Here is a 23,303-nt window from a genome sequence, read left to right as displayed (position 1 = left end):
ACACAGTTCAGTGGGGAAATGCTTCAGTAGAGGACAGCAGAGGTGGTTGTGAGGGCTTAGAAGAAGGCCACCTAAACCAGATTTGGTGAGGTGGGAAGAAGCGGTCTCAGGAAAGGTATCTCAGGAGATGACCTGTGCTCTAAGTCTTGAGTGCTTGCTGAGCCTCGGCCATGTGCTTGGGCTGTGCATCCACTCAGTTTTTCCTCTCCCCATCTACAGCGCCACCAGCACCTTCGTTACTGAGGGGGGGACTGTTAGGTCCATAACGGATGCATTGATTGTCAGAGCCTTTTATGATCACTTCAGAAAAGCATGCCACTGTGACCTGTCTGGAAAACAGCCATGGTATTTATCTGTCTCATTTATTTTTTACGTGTTCACAGTTTGGCTATTTTCCTCCTCGCTGCAAGTCTTATTTTCTCAGTTGGATTGTGAATCCCTTAAAGGCAGAGATCTTGTCTTTTGAGTGTTCATGGTTTTTCTTTTTAATTCTTTTTGGTAGATAGGCTTTATAAGTGATGGTAGACTGTTTTTTGTTGTACTTTAATTCACAAATACATTGCTTTTGAAAGACTACAGGATTCGTAACGTGCCTTTGGGACCCCGAACAATGTAACCAGTTGGGTATATTATCTTAGCATTTGATTTATACTTCATCTATAGAACCTTAGAACTTTTGGAGCCGTCTATACCTTAGGCTCCTGCCACAGTGTGAAGCCTGCGGTGCCCCAGGCCAGCATTTTGTTACTTACATCCTCACCAGTCTGCCTGCCTCTGCTCGCCTCACCATCCATCTGTCTGTGCCTTGCCACTCCTGCTAAGAAACTCTTCATGACTCTCCATAAATAAAATCCTGCCTGAGCAGGATAAAATCCAAATTCTTCAACCTCTGTGATTTGCTGACCTCATTTCTTGGTGTTTCCCAATGCTGATGTTTGCTTCCATCAGCCTGGTTCCCTGTTCTCTCACAGCTCCCTTGTTCCTTACTGAGGCCACTGTTGCTGTTGTTGTCACGTGTCCTCTCTACTGTCTCAGCCCTCTTCTGCCTTTAAGGCTTCCTTCTGGCCTCTTCTCTCCCCAAGGTCTGCATTGGTAACCTTCCTCTCTCCCTATCCTCCCTTCACCAAGTTGTGGGCAGCACTTGTGGTACTTGTCTGCATGCTTTTTTGCATTGTGTGTGACCCACAGAACCAGACCCTGTTAGTACCAGTGATGGCATCAGATGGTTCGTGTTTGTCTTCTACATAGTTTCAACTTCCCACGGTAACTTTTAGGCCACTTTCATTCCTGAATTTCTCTACAGCTAGGGTGACCAACTCCTCCCAATTTGCCAGGGACTGTCCCGATTTTAGCATTGAAAGTCCCATTACCTGAAAACCCCTCAGTCCCAGGCAAACTGGGACAGTCGGTCACCCTACTTAAAGCCACAGATTGAGTTATATGTTTGGCTTGTACACATTCCATAGATTAATTAGTCCCTGTGCACAGTGGGATTTGTCTTAAAAGTGTTTTTCAAGCTAAAATGATGGGAAAAAATTATTTCTATTAATCAAGCATGTATTGATTTTCTAAATGCTTAAAGCATTAAGAAAGGTGTTGGGGACACACAGAAGATAATGTGACATGAATTTTTGGTCCTCAGGGAGTTAAAAACTTTCCTAGCTATACTCTTCGGAGATTTATTAACTTTAATTATATGTTCCTTCTCATTTATCTTCACACACAGAAGGGTCTTAAGAAAACAAACTTCAGTGATTTTTTGATTCCTTCCCTGGGTTGAGAGAAACTCTTCGCTTGTCAGCTGATAGTTTAGGTAGTTTTTTCTATGGTACTTTTGTTTACTTTAAGATAATTTCCTACTTTCTTTATCTTCCCTGAGGCTTCGCTATGGCTTACCACCAGCGGTGTGCTGGTAAGTGTTTCCCGTGTAAATGTCCCACTGTGGCTGATTCCAGCCCATCTACCTGATGCCGCTGAACCCGGAGGTGAGCGAGGTGAGCGTTTCCCTCAGCCGGGTGCGCTCTAGCACACCAGTGTCCTACCGCAGAGCCGTGCGGCACAGTCGTATCTTCTGGATTTTTGCAGCTTTTATTATGTGTTTCCTTTTCACGGTCATTCATTTAAAACAGAAACAAAAAACAGTCTTAGTACTTACCTATTTATATCTTATCTAGGAAGAGGCCACCTGGTTTCTTTTTTCCCTTCTAGTAGCTACTTTTCTGGCCCACATTATTGTAATACTTGGCAGTAAATTATGACAGCTCCTGTCCAGTGTTCCTTCTTTTTAAAAAACTTAGGAGCAGGTAACTGTTATGAGCAGACAGCTGTGCTACCTGATCCAAATCGTTTAAAGCTGCTTCTCCGTGAATAAAATCTACTGTTATCAAATAAAACTCAAGCTAGGTCAACTTGGCGCTTATTGAATTAATTAATAAGGTGACCCAGTTATAGCATATCCCCCGGAGGTGCCTCCTTTTCTTCTTCCTTTCTACTCCTCCCTCCTTCGATTCTTTCTCTTCCTAAGGCTCATTTCCATTCTCCGCTTGAAGAGAAAATTGTGTAATACTTTTTCCTTAAAAAATCCTATCCCAGAGAGTATTACTTTTTTAAAATAACTTTATATTCTTCAGTTTTATTTTGAAATACATTTTGATTTATAAAAATGTTATATGAGAGAGTCCAGAGGATTACCATACAGTCTTCACCCAGGTTCCCTTAATGTTAACATCGTACATAACCTTGGTAAATCTATGTAAACTAAGAAACTAACATTGGTACCATATTAATAACTAAGCTACAGGTTTTATTGGCGGCCTGCTGGTGTAGTGGTTAAGTGTTCGGCTCCTAACAAAAAGGTCAGCAGTTCAAATCCACCAGCTGCTCCTTGGAAACCCTGTGGGGCAGTTCTCCTCAGTCCCGTAGGCTCACTATGAATCGGAATCGACTCGATTGCAATGGGTTTGGGTCTGGGGTTTTTACAGGCTTTATTCAGGTTTCCCTATTTTTTCCATTAATGCACTTCATCTGTTTCAGGGTTCCACGTTATATGTAGTCATTGTATCTTTATCTCCTTAGTCTCCTCCAATTTGTGATAATTTCTCAGTCTTTTCTTGTTTTCCAGGACCTTGACTTTTTTTTTTTCTTTTGAATCAGGGCTTTTTTTCTCCTAAAGAAAAACCAAAAGCTCTTTAAACATAAAAAAATACCTAATATGAAAGGAACAGAGGCACATATACAGATACAGAAATAAAAATAGCTGTGCTTCCAGAGGTGGGTATACATGTGTGTATCTTCTAGCTCTGTCCCCGAGAGGCCCCAGAGTAGCAGCGAGCACACACAGCACCTAGATTTGGTTTTCAAATACTGTTCTCCAAATAAAGGAATCAGAGCTCTTTGGAGAAATGGCTGATTCTAGGGCTGGGACAGGGGAACACAAGGTGAGCCTGGAGTGTCCGATAGTGCCAGTAAGTAAGGAAGTGTACCAAAAAAGGGAGGGTATGTCCAAAGGATAAAGGAGCCAGCAGGAAAGAACTCCCAATGCTCGAACCTGGGGCAATTTGAGAGACAAAATAAATAATAGCACAGAATTATAACACAAAGAATAAAATAAATGTCCATAAGTCGATACTAATGTAATCAGATGATTTAATAAACAAATGAGTGGGAGAAGAGAGAAATCTTCCTAACAAAGAATTCCAAATAAAAGAGGGAAATAGAAAATTACCATTAGAACACCCCAGCGAGAATGGCGGTGCTCGGTATGCGTTGATGAATGCTAAAATTACTGAGCAAAACTTTAAGGAGAAACAGCATATTCGCGTAGCCCCAAAGTTATCTCCCCTAGAGTATGGAAAAGGAAAAATAGTAACTTTACAGAGAAACCTGGCAGACGCTACTTTAACCAAGTGATCAAGGCTAACGTGGCTAGAATAAGTCATGTTGATAGTCCTGTACCTCCTGATAGTGATGCCAGGAGAAGGGTCTGTCACCTTTGTGATATTCTTAGCAAAAAATTCATAACCTCCGTCTAATCAGAAGAAAATATTAGACGCATCCAAATTGAGGGACAGACTTCAAAATACTTGAATACTCTTCAAAAACGTCAAGGTTTTGCTGGAAAATACGAGTAAAGGGTATACATGGATTGTTTATGTTATTCTTGCAACGTTTCTGTATGTCTGAAATAGTCTATGTATTTAATAAAAAAAAAAAAATTGAAGAAGTTTCCTCTCTACGTTTGTGCCCTCTACAAATTGCTCTTGTTGCTAGGCAGTCCTGTTAGTCATTTCCTATGGATTCTCTAGTGAATTTCTGAGGCCGTGATTTTAAACCTTCTCTCTTCTCCTCAACCGTTTGCCATCTAATCAAGTATGACTCATGGTAAGTCCCTGGATGGCACAACTCGTTAACGGCTAACCCAAAGGTTGGAGGTACAAGTCCACCCAAAGACACCTCAGAAGAAGGAAGGCCTACCGATCTCCTTCTGAAAAACTAGCCATTGACACATGGAGTCACCATGAGTTGGAGTCAACTCAACAATAACTGATTTGTATTCTCCTCGAACTTCTGTCCCTTCAGATAACTCACTGCCTACTTCTGAAGGAAATAGTGGCCACCCATGACATGCCTCATCTCTCCCAATCACAAGTGACTTTATGTCCTTTCCCTGTGATATCAAATCTAGCCCTTCCTGGCTTCTCTGGAACCTGTCTCATACATTCTGTCTCGTAAAAACCTAGGTAATTCTTTACCTGCAGGTATGTCTGAATTTCCTGTGTCATTAAACAGTAAATGAAAACATTTTATTTCACTCTACTATCCACGGGTTTTTTTTTATCCACTACTTAGAAGCCCTAGTGGCATAGTGGTTAAGAGCTATGGCTGCTAACTGAAAGGTCGGCAGTTCAAATCCACCAGGTGCTCCTTGGAAACTACTCTGTCCTGTAGGGTCGCTGTGAGTCGGAATCAGCTCTGGGGCAGTGGGTTATGCACTACTTTTATTCAGTTGTCTACTCCTCTTTCTCCCTTCTTTTATTGCCAAACTTCATGAGCAAAATGTAGTTTAATGATTGGGGTCACAGGTAAGGATTAGAGTTGTGGTTTTGCCACTTAGTAACACTTTAAACCACAGGTTCCTCATTTGATAAAATATTTTAAAACTTCCACCTCATGAGTTGAAAAATACGCACTCTTAATTACCAAACCCATTAACTCTTATTTGGAAATCTGTTCCCTTAAGCCCCTCAGTAGCAGTTACCCCATTTGATCACTCTAAATTGTACCTTTTCAGAGTCTTTTGGTTTCCATGGGATGGCACTAATGTTTTTTTTTTAAACAGCTTTATTGAGAGAATCCATATGCCATCCATTCACTCCTTTAAAGTGTACATTTCAGTGTTTTTAGTGTACTCACAGGATTATGCAGTCATCACTACAGTCTAATTTCAGGGCATTTTCCTCCTCCTCCCGCTCCCCAGGACCCGTTAGTAGTTACCTCATTCGTCACCCCACGCCCAGGCCTAAGCAACCAGTAATCTACTTTCTGTCTCTGTATATTTGCCTATTCCGGACATTCCTTATAAATGTTATCATACAACGTGTGGTCTTTTGTGATTGGCTTCTTTGACTTAACGTATGTTTTCAAGGTTCATCCATGTTGTAGCATGTGTCAGTACTTCATTCCTTTTAATGGTAAAATAATATCCCATTGTGTAGATATACCACATTTTATTTATGCATTCGTCAGTTAAAGGAGCCCTGGTGGTGCCATGGTTAAGTGATTGGCTTCTAACCAAAAGTTCAACAGTTTGAAACTACCAGCCTCTCCACAAGGGAAAAATGTGGCAATCTGCTTCCGTAAAGATTGTTATTGTTGTTGTTGGGCGGCTGTGGGTGGGTTCCAACTCATAGCAGCCCTGTGTACAATAGAATGAAACACTACCAGGTCCTGTACCATCCTCACAGTCATTGATGTGTTTGAGCCCATTGTTGCAGCCACTGTGTCAGTACATCTCGCTGAGGGCTTTTGACCCTCTACTTTACCAAGCATGATATCCTTCTCCAAGGACTGGTCCCTCCTAATAACACGTCCAAAGTACATGAGGCCGTTCTGTGTCCTACAGGGTCGCTATGAGTCAGAACTGACTTGACAGCAGTGGGTTTTATTCATCAGTTGATGTACATTTGGGTTATTTCCACTTTTTTGACTATTATGGAAAACACTTCTATGAACATTCATGTACAAGTGTTTGTGTGATAGTATGCTATGTTTCACTTAGACATATACCTCGTAGTGGAATTACTGGATCATATGGTAACTCTGTTTAATATTTTAAGGAACTGCCAGACAGTTTACCATTGTATTTCCCTGCCACCAATGTATGAGGGTTGCTGTTTCTTCACATCTTTGTCAACACTTCTTATTGTCTGTCTTTTTTATTATAGCCATATGAAGTGATATCTCATTGCAGTTTTTGATTTACATTTTCCTAATGAATAATGATGTTGAACTTCTTTTCATGTGTTTACTGGCCATTCATGTATCTAATTTGGAGAATTACGTGTTCTTATCCTTTGCCCAGTTTTTAATTGGGTTATTTTTGTTTTTATTACTGAGTTGTAAGGGTCATTTCTACATTCTAAATTATTGTTGGCTTGTTGGCTCCAACTCATGACAACCCTGTGTACAACAGAATGAAATGTTGCGTGGTCCTGCACTGTCTTCATGATCATTGGCATGGTTGAGTTCATTTTTGCGGCAATTGTGTAGTACCTTCCAACCTAGGGAACTCATCTTCCAGGAGTGTATCAGACAGTATTCCGTTGTGATCTATAGGGTTTTCACTGGCTGATTTTCAGAAGTAGATTAAGTCTGTATTATTCAGGAAACTCTGTTGAAACCTACCCACTATGGTGACCCTGCTGGTTTTTGAAGTACCAGTGCATAACTTCCAGCATCTTAGCAATACGCAACCCGCCACACTACGACAAACTGACAGATGGGTGATGGATAGTCTAGATAAAAGCCCTTTATCAGATATGTCATTTGCAAATTTTTTTCCCATTCTGTGGGTTATCTTTTTTACTTTCTCCGTGGTGCCCGTTGAAGCACAAAAGTTTTTAATTTTGATGAAGTCCAGTTTATCTGTTTTTTTTTTTCTTTGGTTGTTTGAGCTTCTGGTGTCATCTAAGAAACCGTTGTCTCATCCAAGGTCAGGAAGATTTATGCGTATGTTTTCTTCTAAGACTCTTATAGTTTCACCTCTCCTATTTAGTCTTCATTCCAGTTTGAGTTAGTTTTTGTGTATTGTGTGAAATAAGCATCTAAATTTATTCTTTTCCTTGTGTGTGCTTGTCCCAGCCCCATTCGTTGAGTAGACTATCCTTTCTCCATGAACAGTCTTGGCAACCTTGTTGAAAATCAATTTATCATAAATGTGTGGTTTTATTTTTGGACTCCAACTTTGTTCTTTAATATTGTTTTGGCTCTTGGGGGTCCCTTGCAATTCCATGTGAGTTTGAGGATTGGCTTTTCCATTTCTGCAAAAAAAGGTCATTGGAATTTTGGTAGGGATTGCACTGAATCTGTAAATCACTTTGGGTAATATTGCCATCTTAACAATGTTGTCTTCTAATCCATGGCTCTACTCTGCCCTATAGGGTCTCTATGAGTCGGAATCGACTCAACGGCAGCAGGTTTGGTTTTCTTTTTTTTAAATCCATAGTTAGGGGATGTCTTTGCATGGTGAGTGGTTAAGAGCTCAGCTGCTAACCAAAAGGTTGGCAGTTCAAATCCCCTGGTCACCCTTTGGAAACCGTATGGGGCAGTTCTGCTCTGCCCTATAGGGTTGCTATGAGTCGGAATTGACACGACAGTGAGTTTGGGGTTTTTGTTTGTTTTGCATTTATGTAGATCCTTAATTTCTTTCAGCAATGTTTTGTAGTTTTCAATATACAAGTCTTGCACCTCCTGGGTTGAATTTATTCCTAAGTATTTTATGCTTTTTGATGCTATTGCAAATGGAATTGGTTTTTTTATTATTTCATTTTCAGATTGTTCACTACTATCGTATTGAAATGCAGTTGATTTTTACATGTTGACCTTGTATCCTTGCTGAACTGGTTTATTAGTTCTGATAGTTTTTTTAGTGGATTCCTTAGGATTTTTTATGAACAAGACCATGTTTTCTATAAATAGTAGTTTTTTGTCTTCCTTTCCAATCTCGATGCCTCTAATTTCTTTTTCTTCCCCTGACTGGAGTATCTCCAGTACAGTGTTAAATAGGAAGTGTGAGAGTGTACGTCCTTCCTGAGCTTAGGTGGAGAGCACTCAGTCTTTGACTAGTAAGCATAATGTTAGCTGTGGGTTTTTCCTAGATTCCCTTATTAGGTTGAAAAGGTTCTTTTCTGTTTATAGATTGTGGAACATTTTTGTGATAAAAGTGTGTTGAATTTTGGTAAATGCTTTTTTCGGTGTCTATTGACAGGACCATATGGTTTTTGTACTTTATTAATATTGTGTATTATGTTAATTAATTTTCTGATTTTAAACCAACCGTGCATTCCTGGAATAAATCACACTTGGTCGTAATGTATAATCCTTTTTATTTGTTGCTAGAGTTCGTTGGCTAGTTGTGTCTCTTTTCTTATGGGATATAAGTCTGTAGTTTTCTTGAGATACATTTTTCTGATTTTGCTGTCCAGGTAATAATGGCCTCGGGATGGTTGGGAGGTAGACCCTTCTCTTCTACATTTTGGAAGAGTTTATGAAGGATTGTTATTAATTCTTTTCTGAATGTTTGGTAGAATTCACCAAGAAGCCATCTGGGCCTGGGATCTTCTTTGTGGAAATTTTTAAAATTACAGATTCAACCTCATTTACTTGGTGTACATCTATTCACATTTTCAGCTTCTTGAGTCAGTTTCAGTCATTTGTTATCTTTCTAGGAATTTGTCCATTTCATGTAGATTATCCAATTTGTTGGCACACAGTTGTTTGTGATATTCTTTTAAAAAACCTTTTTATTTCCGCAAGGTTAACAGTGATGCCCTTCCATTATTCCTGGTTTTAGTAACTTTTACGCACGCCTTTCTTGCACGCATGCGTCAGTCTAGCTAAGGGTTTGTTGGTTTTATTGATCTTTTCAGAGAATCAACTTTTGGTTTTGTTTGTTTTCTCTGTTCTCTATTTCACTAATTTCTGCCCTAATCTTTATTATTTTCTTCCTTCTGATTGCTTTGGATTTATTTTCATGTTTTTCTAGCTTCTTAATATGGGAAGCTTAGGCTATTGTTTCAAGATCTTTGTTTTTTTGTAATATAAGCATTTACAGCTATTCACTTCCCTCTGAGCACTGCTGTAGCTACATCCCGTAAGTTTTGGCATATTGTGTTTTTGTTTCCATTCGTGTCAAAGTGTTTTCTCATTTCCTCTGTAATTTCTTCTTGGACCCACTGGTTAAGATTGTATTGTTTAATTTCTACATATTTGTAAATTTCCCAGAATTCCTTCTATTACTTATTTATGAATTAATTCCATTGTAATTGGAAAGCATACTTTGTATGATTTTAATTCTTTTAAATTTATTGTGGCTTTGTTTTATGGCCTAGTATATGGTATAGCCTGGAGAATATGCCATGAATGCTTGAGAAAAATGTGTATTGTCCTGTAGTCGGGCAGAGTGTTCTATAGATGTCTCTTAGGTTTAGTTAGTTGAGTTATAGTGTTGTTCAAGTCTTCTGTTTCCTTGTTGATTTTCCCACTGGTTTTCTATTCTTTGAAAGTGGTGTGTGGAATTGCCAGCTATTATTATTGAATTTTCTGTTTCTCCCTACAATTCTGTCAGCTTTGGCTTCATGTCTATTGGTATTCTGTTGTTAGGGCCATATATGTTTATAATTGTTATGTTTCCTAGTGGCTTCTTCATTTTATCGTTATGAAACATCCCTCTTTAGGAACATTGTTTTGTTTTAAAGTGTTTTGTATGTTAGTATAGCCACTCTGGGTATAGCCACTCTGGCTATTCTGTGCTGGTTTTTGCATGGTGTATCTTTTACATCCTCTTACTTTCAACTTATTTGTATCTTTGGATCTAAAGTGTATCTCCTGTGGATACAAGCTTTATGTCTCTGCCTTGCTTTTCTCTCTCTCTGGACTCCTTGCCTGTCTTACCTCTTCGCTTTATGTGTACACAAATGGTTTTTGTTACCTGCAGTCCCTCATTCTATGCCTTGCACAGATTATATCCTCAGAAGATGTGAAACGCTGGTGTTAGGAGAAGAATAATGATGCATAGTTCAGAGTCTGGTTGCTTGCCCTTTATTCTGTTCTGACAAAGGCTGCAGTTATTTATATCGTCGGGTCAGCTTCTGGCATAGCGTTTAAGCTCTGTCACCTCCTCAACTGCCTCCTCAGAACCTGCTGCTCTTCTTCAGTCCCACAGACCACCATGGCTTTTGCATTGCTGCAGGCCACAGCACATTTTGCCATCAGTTGGAGAGTCCGTGCCAGAGCCCATTACCCCTCTTCTTGTCAGAGGCTCTCTGGGATGTAGAGCCCATTAGCCATCACTGACAGTCTTGCTGAGGCCCCTCCAGCCTGAATAACTCAGACTGATACAAATACACTGCTGGGAAACCCTGAAAGGTTCCTTAGCAGGATGCCACGTCCCTTCTCTGAGTCCTACCCCAGAGTATAATAAGGCAGGCCACCGTCCCTTACCCTCCCTATCTCTGGTTTCCTCAGCACTGACACAGAAGGGGGGGAGCAAGTAAGAGTCAGGTAATTCAGAGAAGAGAGAAATGGAAAGCCATTAGCTAACTGTGATTGCTCCAGAGCCCAAGGAGAAAGCACCTAATAGCCAGCCCTGGGATTCTCCACTCTGGTTGCACACCTGGGGAGTTGTTAAAAAAGGCTGATGCCCAGTCCCACCTCAGACCAAATGAAGCAGAATCTCTGGGGATAGGACCTGGCACTGATATTTTTTAAAGCTTCTCAGGTGATGCTAGTGTGCAGCCAGGGTTGAAAACCATTGGTATTCCCCTCGTGGGCATATCCCCAGTGTTTGACCTTGCTTTTCTGTCCTCGTGTTTCCCCCTTTCTCCATAGTATCTCTTCCAATCCTGCAAGGGAATCTCTTCCCACCTTTGGGCAGATTCCAACTCCATCTTTCAGGGTTTCCCAGCAGTGTATTTCTATCAGTCTGAGTTATTCAGGACTATCAGTGATGACTAATGAGCACTACATCCCAGAGAGCCACTGACAAGAAGAGGGGTAATGGGCTCTGGCATGGGCTCTCCAAGCCTGGGCTCTTGGAGGATGCTGTACCTGCGTGCAGTGGGACCTGCTCAGTGGGAAAGGGTCTCAGCTGTAGACACAAGCACAGCCCTCCCAGGAGCAAACACTAGTTCTCAGCATAGTACAGTCTAACACTTGAGGGAAGAAGTACGTTCCTAACTGCCTTCTGATGTGCCCCTGAAGTCAGCATCCCGAATATATGCAGAGCAGTGATTGCCCTCTTCTTCATCTGTGGCCTCTTTGGGGTCCAAAAGCAGAGCTATTCACCTTGCTTACGCAGAAGCTTCATCCAAACGTGAAGATTGGAGGACTGGATTACGTTCTAGCCAAAAACTCTTTCCATTTCCTTGTCCCTGAGTATGGGGAGAGAAGCGCCTATTCTCCTGGTTACAGTTTTGGGTTAGATAACTAATAATTACTTATCCTGAGTTGAATGGGCCTGTTCAGTCTTTGGCTGAAGGGTGAACCTCAGGAATGGCCTCATTACTGAGCTGAAAGGGTGTCCAGGGGGGCCATACTCTCAGAGTTTCTTCAGTCTCTGTCAGGCCAACAAGTGTGGTCTTTCTTTTGGGGTTAAAATTTTGTTCTGCTTTTTTCTCCAGCTCTGTCCAGGACCCTCTGTTGGATCCCTGTCAGAGCAGCCTGTGGTGGTAGCCAGGCACCAGCTAGTTGTACTGGACTCAGTCTGGTGGTGGCTGTGGTAGATATGGTCCATTTAGTCATTTGGACTCATCTTTCCGTTGTGTCTTTAACTTTCTTCATTCTTCCTTGCTCCAGGAGGGGTGAGACAAGTGGAGCATTCTGGATGGCCACTCACAGGCTTCTAAGACCCCAGATGCTGCTCACCAAAGCGGAACGTAGAACACTTTTCTTATAAACTCTGTTATGCCAATTGAGCTAGATGTTGCCTGAGACCGCGGTCCCCACAGCCCTCAGCCCTCACGGAGTTTGGATGTGTCTGTAGAGCTACCATGGCCTTGCCTTGTACAGGCTGTGCTGGCTTCCCCAGTATTGCGCACTGTCTTACCCTTCACCAGAGTTACCACTTATCTATTGTCTATTAAGTATTTTTCCATCCCCCCACCCCCACCCCCCACGTAACCATCAAAGATTATTTCTTTTTGTGTGTAAACCTTTTCGTGAGTTTTTACAGCAGTGGTCTCATACAATATTTGTCCTTTTGTGATTGACTTATTTCACTCAGCATAATGCCCTCCAGATGCATCCATGTTATGAGATGCTTCACAGAGTCATCGTTGTTCTTTATCATTGTGTAATATTCCATTGTGTTTACATACCATAGTTTGTTTATCCATTCATCTGTTGATAGGCATCTAGGTTGTTTCCATCTTTTTGCTGTTGTGAACAATGCTGCCTTGAACATGGGTGTACATATATCTGTTCATGTGACGACTCTTATTTCTCTAGGATATATTCCTAGGAGTGGGGTTGCTGGATCAGATGGTTTTTCTATTTCTAGCTTTCTGAGGAAGCGCCATATCATTTCCCAAAATGGTTGTATCATTTTGCATTCCCACTAGCAGTGTGTAAGAGTGCCGACCTCCCCGCAGCCTCTTCAGCATTTGTTATTTTCTGTTTTATTGATTCGTGCCAGTAATGCCTGGGTAAGATGGTATCTCACTGTGGTTTCGATTTGCATTTCTCTGATGGATAGAGAGAGTGAACATTTCCTCATGTGTCTGTTGGCCACTTGAATGTCTTCTTCGGTGAAGTGTCTGTTCGTTTCCTTTGCCCATTTTTTAATTGGATTATTTGTCTTTTTGTTGTAGAGGTATTGGATTTTCTTATAGATTTTAGACATTAGACCTTTGTCTGATTTGTAATAGCCAAAAATTTTTTCCCAGTCTATAGGTTCTCTTTTTACTCTTTTGGTGAAGTCTTTTGAGGAGCATAAGTATTTAATTTTTAGAAGCTCCCAGTTATCTAGCTTATCCTCTGGAGCTTGTGTGTTGTTGGTTGTGGTTTGTATCCTGTTAATGCTGCATATTAGGGCCTCTAGTGTTGATCTTATTTTTTCTTCTGTGAACTTAAAGTTTTTGGCTTTATAATTAGGCCTTTAATCCATTTTGAGTTAGTTTTTGTACATGGTATGAAGTATGGGTCCTGTTTCATTTTTTTGCAGATGGACATCCAGTTTTGCCTGTACCATTTGTTAAAAAGACTGTCTTTTCCCCATTTGATGGACTTTGGGCTTTTGTCCAAGATCAGGTGACCATAGGTGGGTAGATTTACATCTGGGTTCTCAATTCTGTTCCATTGGTCAATGTACCTGTCGTACCAGTACCAGGCTGTTTTGACTACCGTAGCTGTATAGTAGGTTCTGAGGTCAGGTAGTGCAAGTCCTCCTACTTTATTCTTCTTCAGTAGTGCTTTACTTACTTGAGGCCTCTTCCCTTTCCATATAAAGTTAATGATAAGTTTTTCCATCTCTTTAAAGAATGTTGTTGGTATTTGGCTTTGTATTGCATTGTATTTGTAAATCGCTTTGGGTAGAATTGTCATTTTCACAATGCTGAGTCTACCTATCCATGAGTGTGGTATGTTTTTCCATTTATGTAGATCTCTTTTGGTTTCTTGCAGTAGTGTTCTGTAGTTTTCTTTGTATAGGTCTTTTATAACCCTGGTTAGATTTATTCCAAAGTATTTTATTTTTTTATGTTTTGCCTTTTTTTATGGTGGAGCCTGGGTGGCAGAACGGTTTGATTTGGGTTTCCAATTTAACCTTCCACTGAGTGCTGCAGCTCATTAGTAAGAAAGGAGCCTTTTGAGTTGTCATAGAAACATTCCAGGAGCAAGGTAGTCTGTCCTCATCACTGCCCTGAGCAGGCCTCAGGGGGGGCTCTCTCACTGTCTCACAGTGACATTGCATATTGAAATACCTGTTCTCTGAAAGATGTGTCTAAATGCATCTCCTAAGCTTTGTTTCAAATATTTGAAGAGTTGTCACTTAAGCAACCATCTCTAACACAAGAGTGGGCAAACTTTTTCTATAAAGGGCCGGAAAATAAGTGTTTTTAAGCTTTGCAAATCATAAAGTCTCTGTCTTCAGTACTCAGTTCTGCCTTTGTCCTGTTAAAGCACCCATAGGCAGTACACAATGAGCATGGCTGTGTTTCAGTAACATTTTATTTACGAAAACTGGGAGCTGGATTTGGCCCACAGGCTGTAGTTTGCTGTCCCCTGAACCCACTGAATGCGCTCTCCTTCTTTTACCTTTGTTTCATTCTCACTGCACTCATGAACAGTTTATGTTTGTGACATTGGTAAGAGAACCAGGTTTCTCTAAAAGGCTGTCCGTGAGTGTGTACACCATAACTGCAGTTTGCAAATGGTTCTAGTGGGTTTTAATGTGGTCACAGTGTCCTGCCCCCAAGGCCTCCAGTGGTTTGCTCATCTCTTTCTCTCCATTATCACCTCTGCATCCTTCTCAGGAACCTAGGATCCTGTGGTATGGTGTAAGCATAACATACATGTGAAATGTGTGTAAATCATAAGTTTTACAACTGGGCGAATTTTGGTAGCATTATATTGAGAGTTCTATTGTGGATGAGTTGGCTAATTAAGGAAGGTGGCACAGCATGTGGTGATGTAGGCTGTACTTTATGAGCCAGTGTTCGAGGAGTATGTCCTGTAACTACCTAAAATGGGACTAATTAGTTTAGGCTCTGTTGTAATTGGTAGCTAAGATTTGCTAGTGGAGAAGGAGGGCTGAATATCCGGTAGCATAGGTTCTGATATCGGAGTTGGTAAAGATCACGTTCAAAGAGCTACAGAAGATTTACATTTTAATGTCCTTGAATTGTTTAATAAGTTTCTCTGTATTTTTTTCATTTTTCTATTGAGTTTTTCTAGTTAGAATCCAATTAAAACCAATACTTTGAAACTTCAGTTTTGATGCTTGCTCTGTAGGGTTGCTATGAGTCAGAATCGACTTGGTGGCAACGGGTTTGGTTTTTTGGTTTGGTACATCAATAAAGTATGTTTTATTTTATCTAAGTATAGGGAAATAAGTATTGGATCTGAAGTCAGGGCGCACTTGCTTATAAATTCCAAGTTGACTTCTTAATAGTTTTCAGATCTTAGAAAAGGGATTAAGGTCTTCAGGTCTGAGTCTGTATATTAAAGAAAATACCCACTTTCTTAGCTTACAGGTTGTAGAACGATCAGACAGGATAGATGTTGAGAAACTCTCTTTGGTAGGCCTTCCAGCCCTCTGTGCATGTGATAGGCAAGCAGTGCAGCTCTGTGATTTTTTTCTAACTTCATGTAAGTTCATCAGCAGCCTTATCTTCTGACCTGCTTGGCCATATTGAGTTACTAGTCTGTCTGGAACAGCGTCTGTCCAGCCAGTGGTGGCCTGGTAGCCAGGAGTCATGAAGTGATTTCACTCAGTCATGCTTCAGCATTCATTTAACAGGCACCTACCATGTGCTTGCTATGAGTAGGAATAATTTGATGGCAGTGGATTGGGTTTTTTGGTTTTGCCATGTGCTAGGCACTGTTCTAGGCACTACAGTTTCAGCATTGAACAGAAATCAGTCCATCTTATACAGTACCCTAGCCTTTTAGAGAGTGAGACAGGCATGAATGAAAAAAGGAGATAAATGCAAAATTGTAGCTGTGATAAGTGGTAGGAATTACGAGTATGTGACGCTCTAATAGAGGATTTAATCTAGGCAGGAAGTTTTAAATAAAGAAAACATTCCCGAGAAAGTGGTTAGGCTAAGGGAAGAGGAAAGAATATACCAGGAAATGGGAATAGAATGTACAAAGACCCAGTAGGTAGAGCAAGCACGGTAAGTAGGAGGGATTAAAGAAGGCCATGGTGGCAAAGCAGCGAGGTGAGGAAACTCATGCTGTTGGGCTAGACGTGCAGGCTGTGTAGGCCATGTGGAAGAGGCCTGCCTTCAGAATGGAAAATTACTCAAGTGGTTTGAGCCAGGGATTTGCCTTGAGCAGACTGGAATTAACTCTGCAAGTAAGTGTCAGGGTGCTGTCCTTAAAACTAACCTTCTGCATTTTCAGAATGTATTATTGCAACTCAAATGTATTACATTTTTGTTAAGAGAAAGGTTGGTTTGAGACTGTAATTGCGTTTTTCATGAAGTGGTAGGTGTTTGGGGATCATCAGTAAACCGGTTACTGTCCATCACCGTTGAAAGTTTTTATAGTGATGGAACTGGGCAACCCCATAGATCAGCACCATAATTATTGACCCTGGAGCCTGATTGCTTAAAAATGTTCTTAGGCCCGTTGAGGTTTACTAGTGCAATTAAGGTTTAATGATGTAACTTTTGTTTTGATTTCTTGTATTTAATCTTCCCATTTAACTCTAAAACTACATTTTAAAGTTTTATTGCCAACTAAGTTATAATTTAAGTGAACAGGAAGACTTGATATGGCTTTCTTGATTATCTTAAAATAGATTGCATTATTAATTCTGAGGTTAAAGCTAAACTCTGTTTTTCATTCCTTACAAAAGGAATCAAAGATGTTGGTTTGGGAAATCAAGTCACGTGTTAGTAGAACACATTTTAAATATTATGCCAAACAGTTCTCTAAAGGAGAGGGTACAGTTTCTTTCATCTCCAGAATACTTTTCGGTAACATATGCAGCTTCTGTGTTTGGTAAATGTTCACTTGTCTTTGGTAAACAACAAATGTAAGCTAAGCACATTTCCAGAAATAAACAGGAAAACAGACCTTTAACATTTCTTAGAAGGAGTAGTGTTTAGCAGGTACGGTGTTTAAAGGGGGAAGGTCCACCTGCAGTTTCGTATGTGCACACCTGAGGAAGCCAGCCATAGTCTTTCACAGGATAGTAGTAGTAAAGGGTCCGCTAAAGAAACCCAAGTGTTGTCCTGAGCCTTCTGCTTCCCACAAGGGTGTGATGCCCCCTTCTAAAGAGCACGTATTTCTATACATGCCTTATTTTCTAACTCCTAAGTGTCACTGTGAAAATAAGATTATGGCGTTATGTTATTAAATACCCATTGTCATCAAGGCAATTCCGACTCATAGTGACCCTATAAGACAGAGTAGAACTGCCCCCATAGGATTCCCAAGGCTGTAAATCTTTATGGAAGCAGACTGCCGCATCTTTCTCCCACAGAGCTGCTGGTGAGTTCAAACCGCCAACCTTTTGATTAGCAACTGTGCACTTAACCACTCTGCCACCAGGGCTTCTCCATGTTATTAGATATAATCTGTAAATAATGAGAGGCAGTGCAGAACAATAGCTAAGAGTACAGGCTCGAGTGCAGCCTTTCTGGTTCAACCCACTCACACCCCTAAAGCTCTTTTTGCCTTATTTTCTGTATTTTACAAGAGGAGAACAATCTCTTGTTTTTATTGTCACTGTTGTGAGGAGATAAAGCGTTTACAGTGCCTGGCACCTTCTTTATTACCATCATCATCATTGTTATGCAGCGTTCCTTCTAGGTCACTAAGTGACTGTGGACATTTTACAGTAGTGGTTAAAGCCCACACATTGATATTTTTCTTTTTTAAAGGAGAAATTGTTGTAAATGAAGTGAATTTTGTGAGAAAATGCATCGCAACAGACACAAGTCAGTATGACTTGTGGGGAAAGCTGATATGCAGTAACTTCAAGATTTCATTTATTACAGATGATCCAATGCCGTTACAGGTGGGTTTTATTTGTATGCTGTGTAATTGTATCAAGGCTTTTGACTCTAAGCACATATTATTGTATAAATCACAGATATGGAAAAATTACAATGGAATTAGTACACGCACTCCTCACTTTGTGAGACATGGTTAGGTTCCAGAGACCAGGTTGTTAGGCAAAAATGGAGGACGGCCACATCAGATCACAAGATGGAAGATGACTACATCATCATATAACTTCCGCATTACGTTGTCACATAACTGCCAAACCATTGAGAACCATGACCCAGCCAAGTTGACACATAACCTTAACCATCACAGCCAGTGTTACTCTCACCTCAAGTGTTTGTTACTGTCAGGTGTATATCGTTAATGTGCAAAGTAGTCAGATAGTATTGGATAACAAGATAGTCGATAAGTGAAGAGCAAGTATGGTAATCTAATGCTGGATATGTGTTATATTAAAATTCAAAATAAGTTTAAGTAGAATGTTGGGACATGAAGAATAGAACCAGATGGCTTGGAGCCACTTTGCTATGTTTATCCTCTGTGAGCATTGGTTATTTGCCCTTTCCATCAGGGAGTTATTTCCTTGCTTCCAACTCCTTTAACCTGCTTATGAAAACAAAGATATCCTTACTTACTAATCATAAAAAGAAAAGCATAATTATTTAGCAAAAACATTTATAAATATTACACATTTTATTGATTTTATAATATTTTTTACTAATTAGGTCTTTTTCCAAAAAATCAGAGTCTAGTTTTTAGTGTACAGAGTGAAAAAAATATCAATAAAGTTTTTCTTTAATAACATGTATAATCTTACTGGAAAACAATACAGTAGTCCCCCCTTATCTGTAGTTTCGCTTTCTGTGGTTTCAATTACCCCTGGTCAGCTGCGGCCCGAAAATATTAAATGGAATATTCCAGAAATAAACAGTTCATAGGTTTTAAATTGCACGCCATCCTGAGTGGCATGACGAAATCTTGCACCATCCTGCTCCATCCCGTTCTGTCCCACCCTGGACATGAATTATCTCTTTGTCCAGCGTATGCACGCTGTATCCTCTACCCGCCTGTTTCTTGGTCACTTGGTAGCTGTCTCAGTTATCAGATCAACTGTTGCAGGATCACAGTGCTGTGTTCAAGTAACCATTATGTTACTTAATAATGGCTCCAAAGTGCAAGAGCTGTGATGCTGGTAATTCAGATATGCCGAAGAGAAGCGGTAAAGTGCTTCCTTTAAGTGAAAAGGTGAAAGTTCTCAACATAATATTTTGAGAGAGAGACCACATTCACGTAACTTTTATTACAGTATATTGTTACAGCTGTTCTATTTTCTTATTAATTATTGTTATTCTCCTACTGTACCTTATAAATTTTTAATGTGTAGGGTTTGGTACTATGTGCAGTTTCAGGCATCCACTGGGGGTCTTGGAATGTATCCGGACTACTGTAATTCCATGCTATTTTGTTTTTTTAAAAAATCAGGCATTCATTTGATTAAGTTAAAAATTCTTGATTTCTTTATGAGCCCTCCTTCTATTTGATTTCTAAAGTATTTTACACCTTTTTTTTCCTCCCTAAATCTTTGATTTACAATAGTAATTATTCTCTAATTAAATATTTGGATATTAATCATAAACTTTGAATTGAAGGACCTAACTATATGTAAATATATCTCATATAGTCACTCATTAATTTACCATAATATTTACTAGATATTTGTGTTGATTGCAGTGTTCTGTAGGTGTGTGTAGGCTACATTCAGGCATTCACAGATACCCAGTATGTAGAGACACAAGCATATTTGGATGTAGACTTGAGTTTTCCCCTTTGTTCTTAGCTTCATTGAGGCCAGGCTTCACTGTAAATGAGAAGCATATACCTGGAACAGCTTAAATTCAGTGCCACCAGTAAGAAAACAAACCAGTGACCTGCTGATGGCAGGTTAACAGTGTCAGTTTGAAAATGGGCATAAAGTGTTTGTTAACAGGTGGAGAAAAAATGATAGTTTACCAAAAGCTGCTTCTAAAGATTTTTATTTCTCGTAACTTTCTGCTCTGAAGAGAGAGAATTATATTCTGCTCTAAAATCTCCACGTTGTGAAAATCAAGCCATTAAAATCCGATTACTTTAGGAGTCCCCTTTTATTTATTATTTTGGTGACAATTTAAGCAGAACTAGATATACAAATGTTTGCCTCTGAAGTGATTGACAGTATTACATAGCCTGGATATGAAAATGGTATCGGCTGTACATTTTAACCTAATTTTATTTGTTTAAAAAAAATGGGAAGAAAGGTAGAGAGCCTGAACACAGCAGATAGTTCTTCCTATCCCTGCTTTGCTACTGAGGTGTGTTCTAAGACACTATATCCTTAGAGCTGTCATAGCTCCACGGACAGAGACTTTTTGTTCTTTTTAGAGATAGTTATCACACTTAAAAGTAAGGCTTGTATTATCAGAATTTTGGGAAAAGAACTAACATAACTATAATTTCTTTATTTTAGAAATTCCATTATAAAAACCTTCTTCTTGGTGAACATGATGTCCCTTTAACATGTATTGAACAGATTGTCACAGGTATGTAGCATTCTTTACTCAGCCTATAAAAGTTGATTCTGGAAATACTCCTTGAAGAGTCATACCTCTCAAATACCTGGGTTGCAGTGTTATTTCTGTAGAATTACTCCCCACCCCATTTTTTTGAGTTTTTACCCTCTTTTTAATTAAAAATTTAATGAGTAGATGTATCCAGATGGTGGTGATATTATGCAAAGAACAACTTAAAATACCTTCAAAAGCAAAATTTAAAAAGACACTTGAAAGTTGTAGGAACTATAGACAAATATTCCAGAGAAATAGTGTTCAAGTGATGGATGGCCTTCCGGTTATTCTTGTTACAAATTTGTTAAAAAAGTGGGTACTAAAGAGTGAATAACAAGAACTTTTACAAATTTCTTTCTTTCTTTTTTTAGTAAATGACCACAAGAGGAAGCAGAAAGTCCTAGGCCCTAACCAGAAACTAAAATTTAATCCAACAGAGTTAATTATTTATTGTAAAGATTTCAGAGTTGTCAGATTCCGCTTTGATGAGTCAGGCCCCGAAAGTGCCAAAAAGGTAATACTGTTTAAGTTTTATCAAGTTCTGGGTTCTGCACTGTTTTTACCAATTTCAGTTCTGTATGGAAGTTCTCATTTCTCAATTGCTCAGGTTTGCTAAGAGAAGTCGCCATCAGATACCGCCTTAAGTAAAGTCAAAGCCAATAATGTTAGTAGAACTATTTGCTTGGACTAGTTTATGGCTGCTCTAAAGTCTTCTATATAATTGTATTAGCTCCTAAAATATTTAAGAATAGACTATCATGTGGAAATTAACTTACCTTTTAAATTAAAACCATTTCCAGCTCGTTTCTTTCTTGCTTAAGAAGGCTAAGAATTCAGGGATGTGCTGTAATTGAAGTTTGGTGAGACTTTAATTGAGTACCTCGGAACTTTACCAAAGACTGGAAACTATGACCTAAGTTATATGAGAGTTAGGTCAAGGCATAGTTACAAGAAGGACCTAATAATTATTAATGGTTTAAAGAAATATTAATCTGTTGATTAGAGTGATATTCGACAAGGGCAATCAAAAGCTAGGGAGTTTTAAATTGGCCTTATTTTCCCCCACCTTACAGGGAATGTTTATGGCCTACTTGTGAAGGAAAATTCAAGGGCAAAAATCCCTTCCTCTTTGATTCCATGTTTGGCTTTGGCAGAGGACTGAAGCTGGTAGACCTAATGCACTTCTGCTCCAGTCTGTGGTACAGCAAAGCAGAGAATAACAACAAATTTCAAGGAGAAGGTCTGCTCCCATGTATTGGGAATAGAGGACCGTGTCTAAGTGGAGTAGAAACTTGCCTTTCTGACAGATGAGACAGCTTTCGCACTACTAAGAAATGGGTGCATTTGTTTTCCATGGTTAAGACAACGCAGTAAAATTTTTGGTATCAAAGTGAGGTTTTCAAGAAGATCTTAAGGCAGCTGTTTTCATATACTTGGAGGAGGAGATGGTAGATTTGTTTTGGGGACTAGAACCAACTGTGTCTTCACAGGATGGCAGACGTGAGATGCATATCTGCAGATGTGTAACCACTGGGACTGTCTGGCAGAATGATGGTGGGCTCTGTGGCTAAAATTTTCACGTAGTACGGAAAGCCATCTGTCGGCTTGCTGCATTACTGAAAGTTTAACTAGATTGCTTTTAAGGCCCTTAAAACTATTAGATTCTGCAGTTGGTGCTTCTGGCATTTTACCAATTTGAAATACCTGTTCTTATAAAGCAGGGCTTTAGAATAATTAAGCATAAACTGTATATAAAATGGTTTAACCATGTTATTCTCCTGAATTTAAGTATACTTGTCGTTTAATCCATCAAAGCATCAAGAACTTACCAGTAAAAAAAACTTTCAAGATGTACTGCATCTCAAGAGTGGGGACGCCATGGAACTTGTGTTAGGACAGCATATTTTTTAAATAAGAAATTGATACAATTGGCGCAGTATTTTTTCAGAAAAAAAGTTTACATCTCTCCTGTCCTCTACTATATTTTTCAGATGCCACTATTTCAGTAGGTCATCTTAAGTGGAAACCATTGTTATTTGCCTTAGTTCTTGAGCCATCTAAAGTATTTGTTGGCCATTTATTATGTGTGAGGCAGTGTGCTAAGTTTTTCAAGACAGGAAGGATAAGATACAGTTTCTTGCTCTGAAGAGCTTAGTCTAGTTGAGAAGATAAAGCATGAGCCCATGAAAATTAAATCATAGTGCAAAGGGACCGCAGAAAAGTTTCCACAGATGAATGCTCTGGGAATTCAGAGAAAAACAGAAAACCAGACCCTCTGCTCTCTAGTCGATTCCAACTCAAAGCCCTTGTTTATGGCGTTGCTGGTGAGTGATCGGGGGGCCTCATCGAACTGCTGCCATAAAACACACAAGTCCGTCTTTTTATGCTTTTCCTGAGACCATGTTTCAGGCAAAAATTCTTTCCCCAATGTCTTAAAATTAAAAAAAAAATTGTTACCTCAGGCCAGATGTCTTATGAGTTGTATAGTCAGAGGGAAAAAAAATGCAGGAGAAAAATAGAGGCAATAGAAATACAGAGATTTTTTTTTCTGATTTACATCTTTTCAAACACAAGGTTAAGTTATGTGTGATTTCCAAAGCTTGATGGCTTTGAGAGTTAAAAACAAAAATTCTGGCATTTCAAGTGAAAGTTTTCGTCTAAAATCAGGCCACAGTTGGGAAGTTACAGCTCACTTCTACCTCCTGGAAACTTTGAATGCTAAGTTTTCTCTGGAAAATGCTGTGATTA

At 39.6% G+C, this 23,303-nt stretch overlaps 1 protein-coding gene across 2 annotated transcripts in view; it reads left to right on the top strand.

Moving 5' to 3' along the window:
• MTMR10 (myotubularin related protein 10) overlaps positions 1-23,303 on the top strand; it is a 74,051-nt gene that overhangs the window by 7,121 nt on the left and 43,627 nt on the right. For both annotated transcript variants that reach the window (XM_049852830.1, XM_049852829.1), the window contains exons 3-5: positions 17,829-17,965; positions 20,459-20,531; positions 20,927-21,069. In XM_049852830.1, coding sequence (XP_049708787.1) covers positions 17,829-17,965; positions 20,459-20,531; positions 20,927-21,069 — 353 coding nt within the window. The remainder of the gene's footprint in view (positions 1-17,828; positions 17,966-20,458; positions 20,532-20,926; positions 21,070-23,303) is intronic.

This window comes from Elephas maximus, chromosome 13 (genome assembly GCF_024166365.1).
Source record: "Elephas maximus indicus isolate mEleMax1 chromosome 13, mEleMax1 primary haplotype, whole genome shotgun sequence".
Lineage (NCBI taxonomy): Eukaryota > Metazoa > Chordata > Mammalia > Proboscidea > Elephantidae > Elephas > Elephas maximus.
This window is presented reverse-complemented; position numbering and strand designations above follow the sequence as displayed.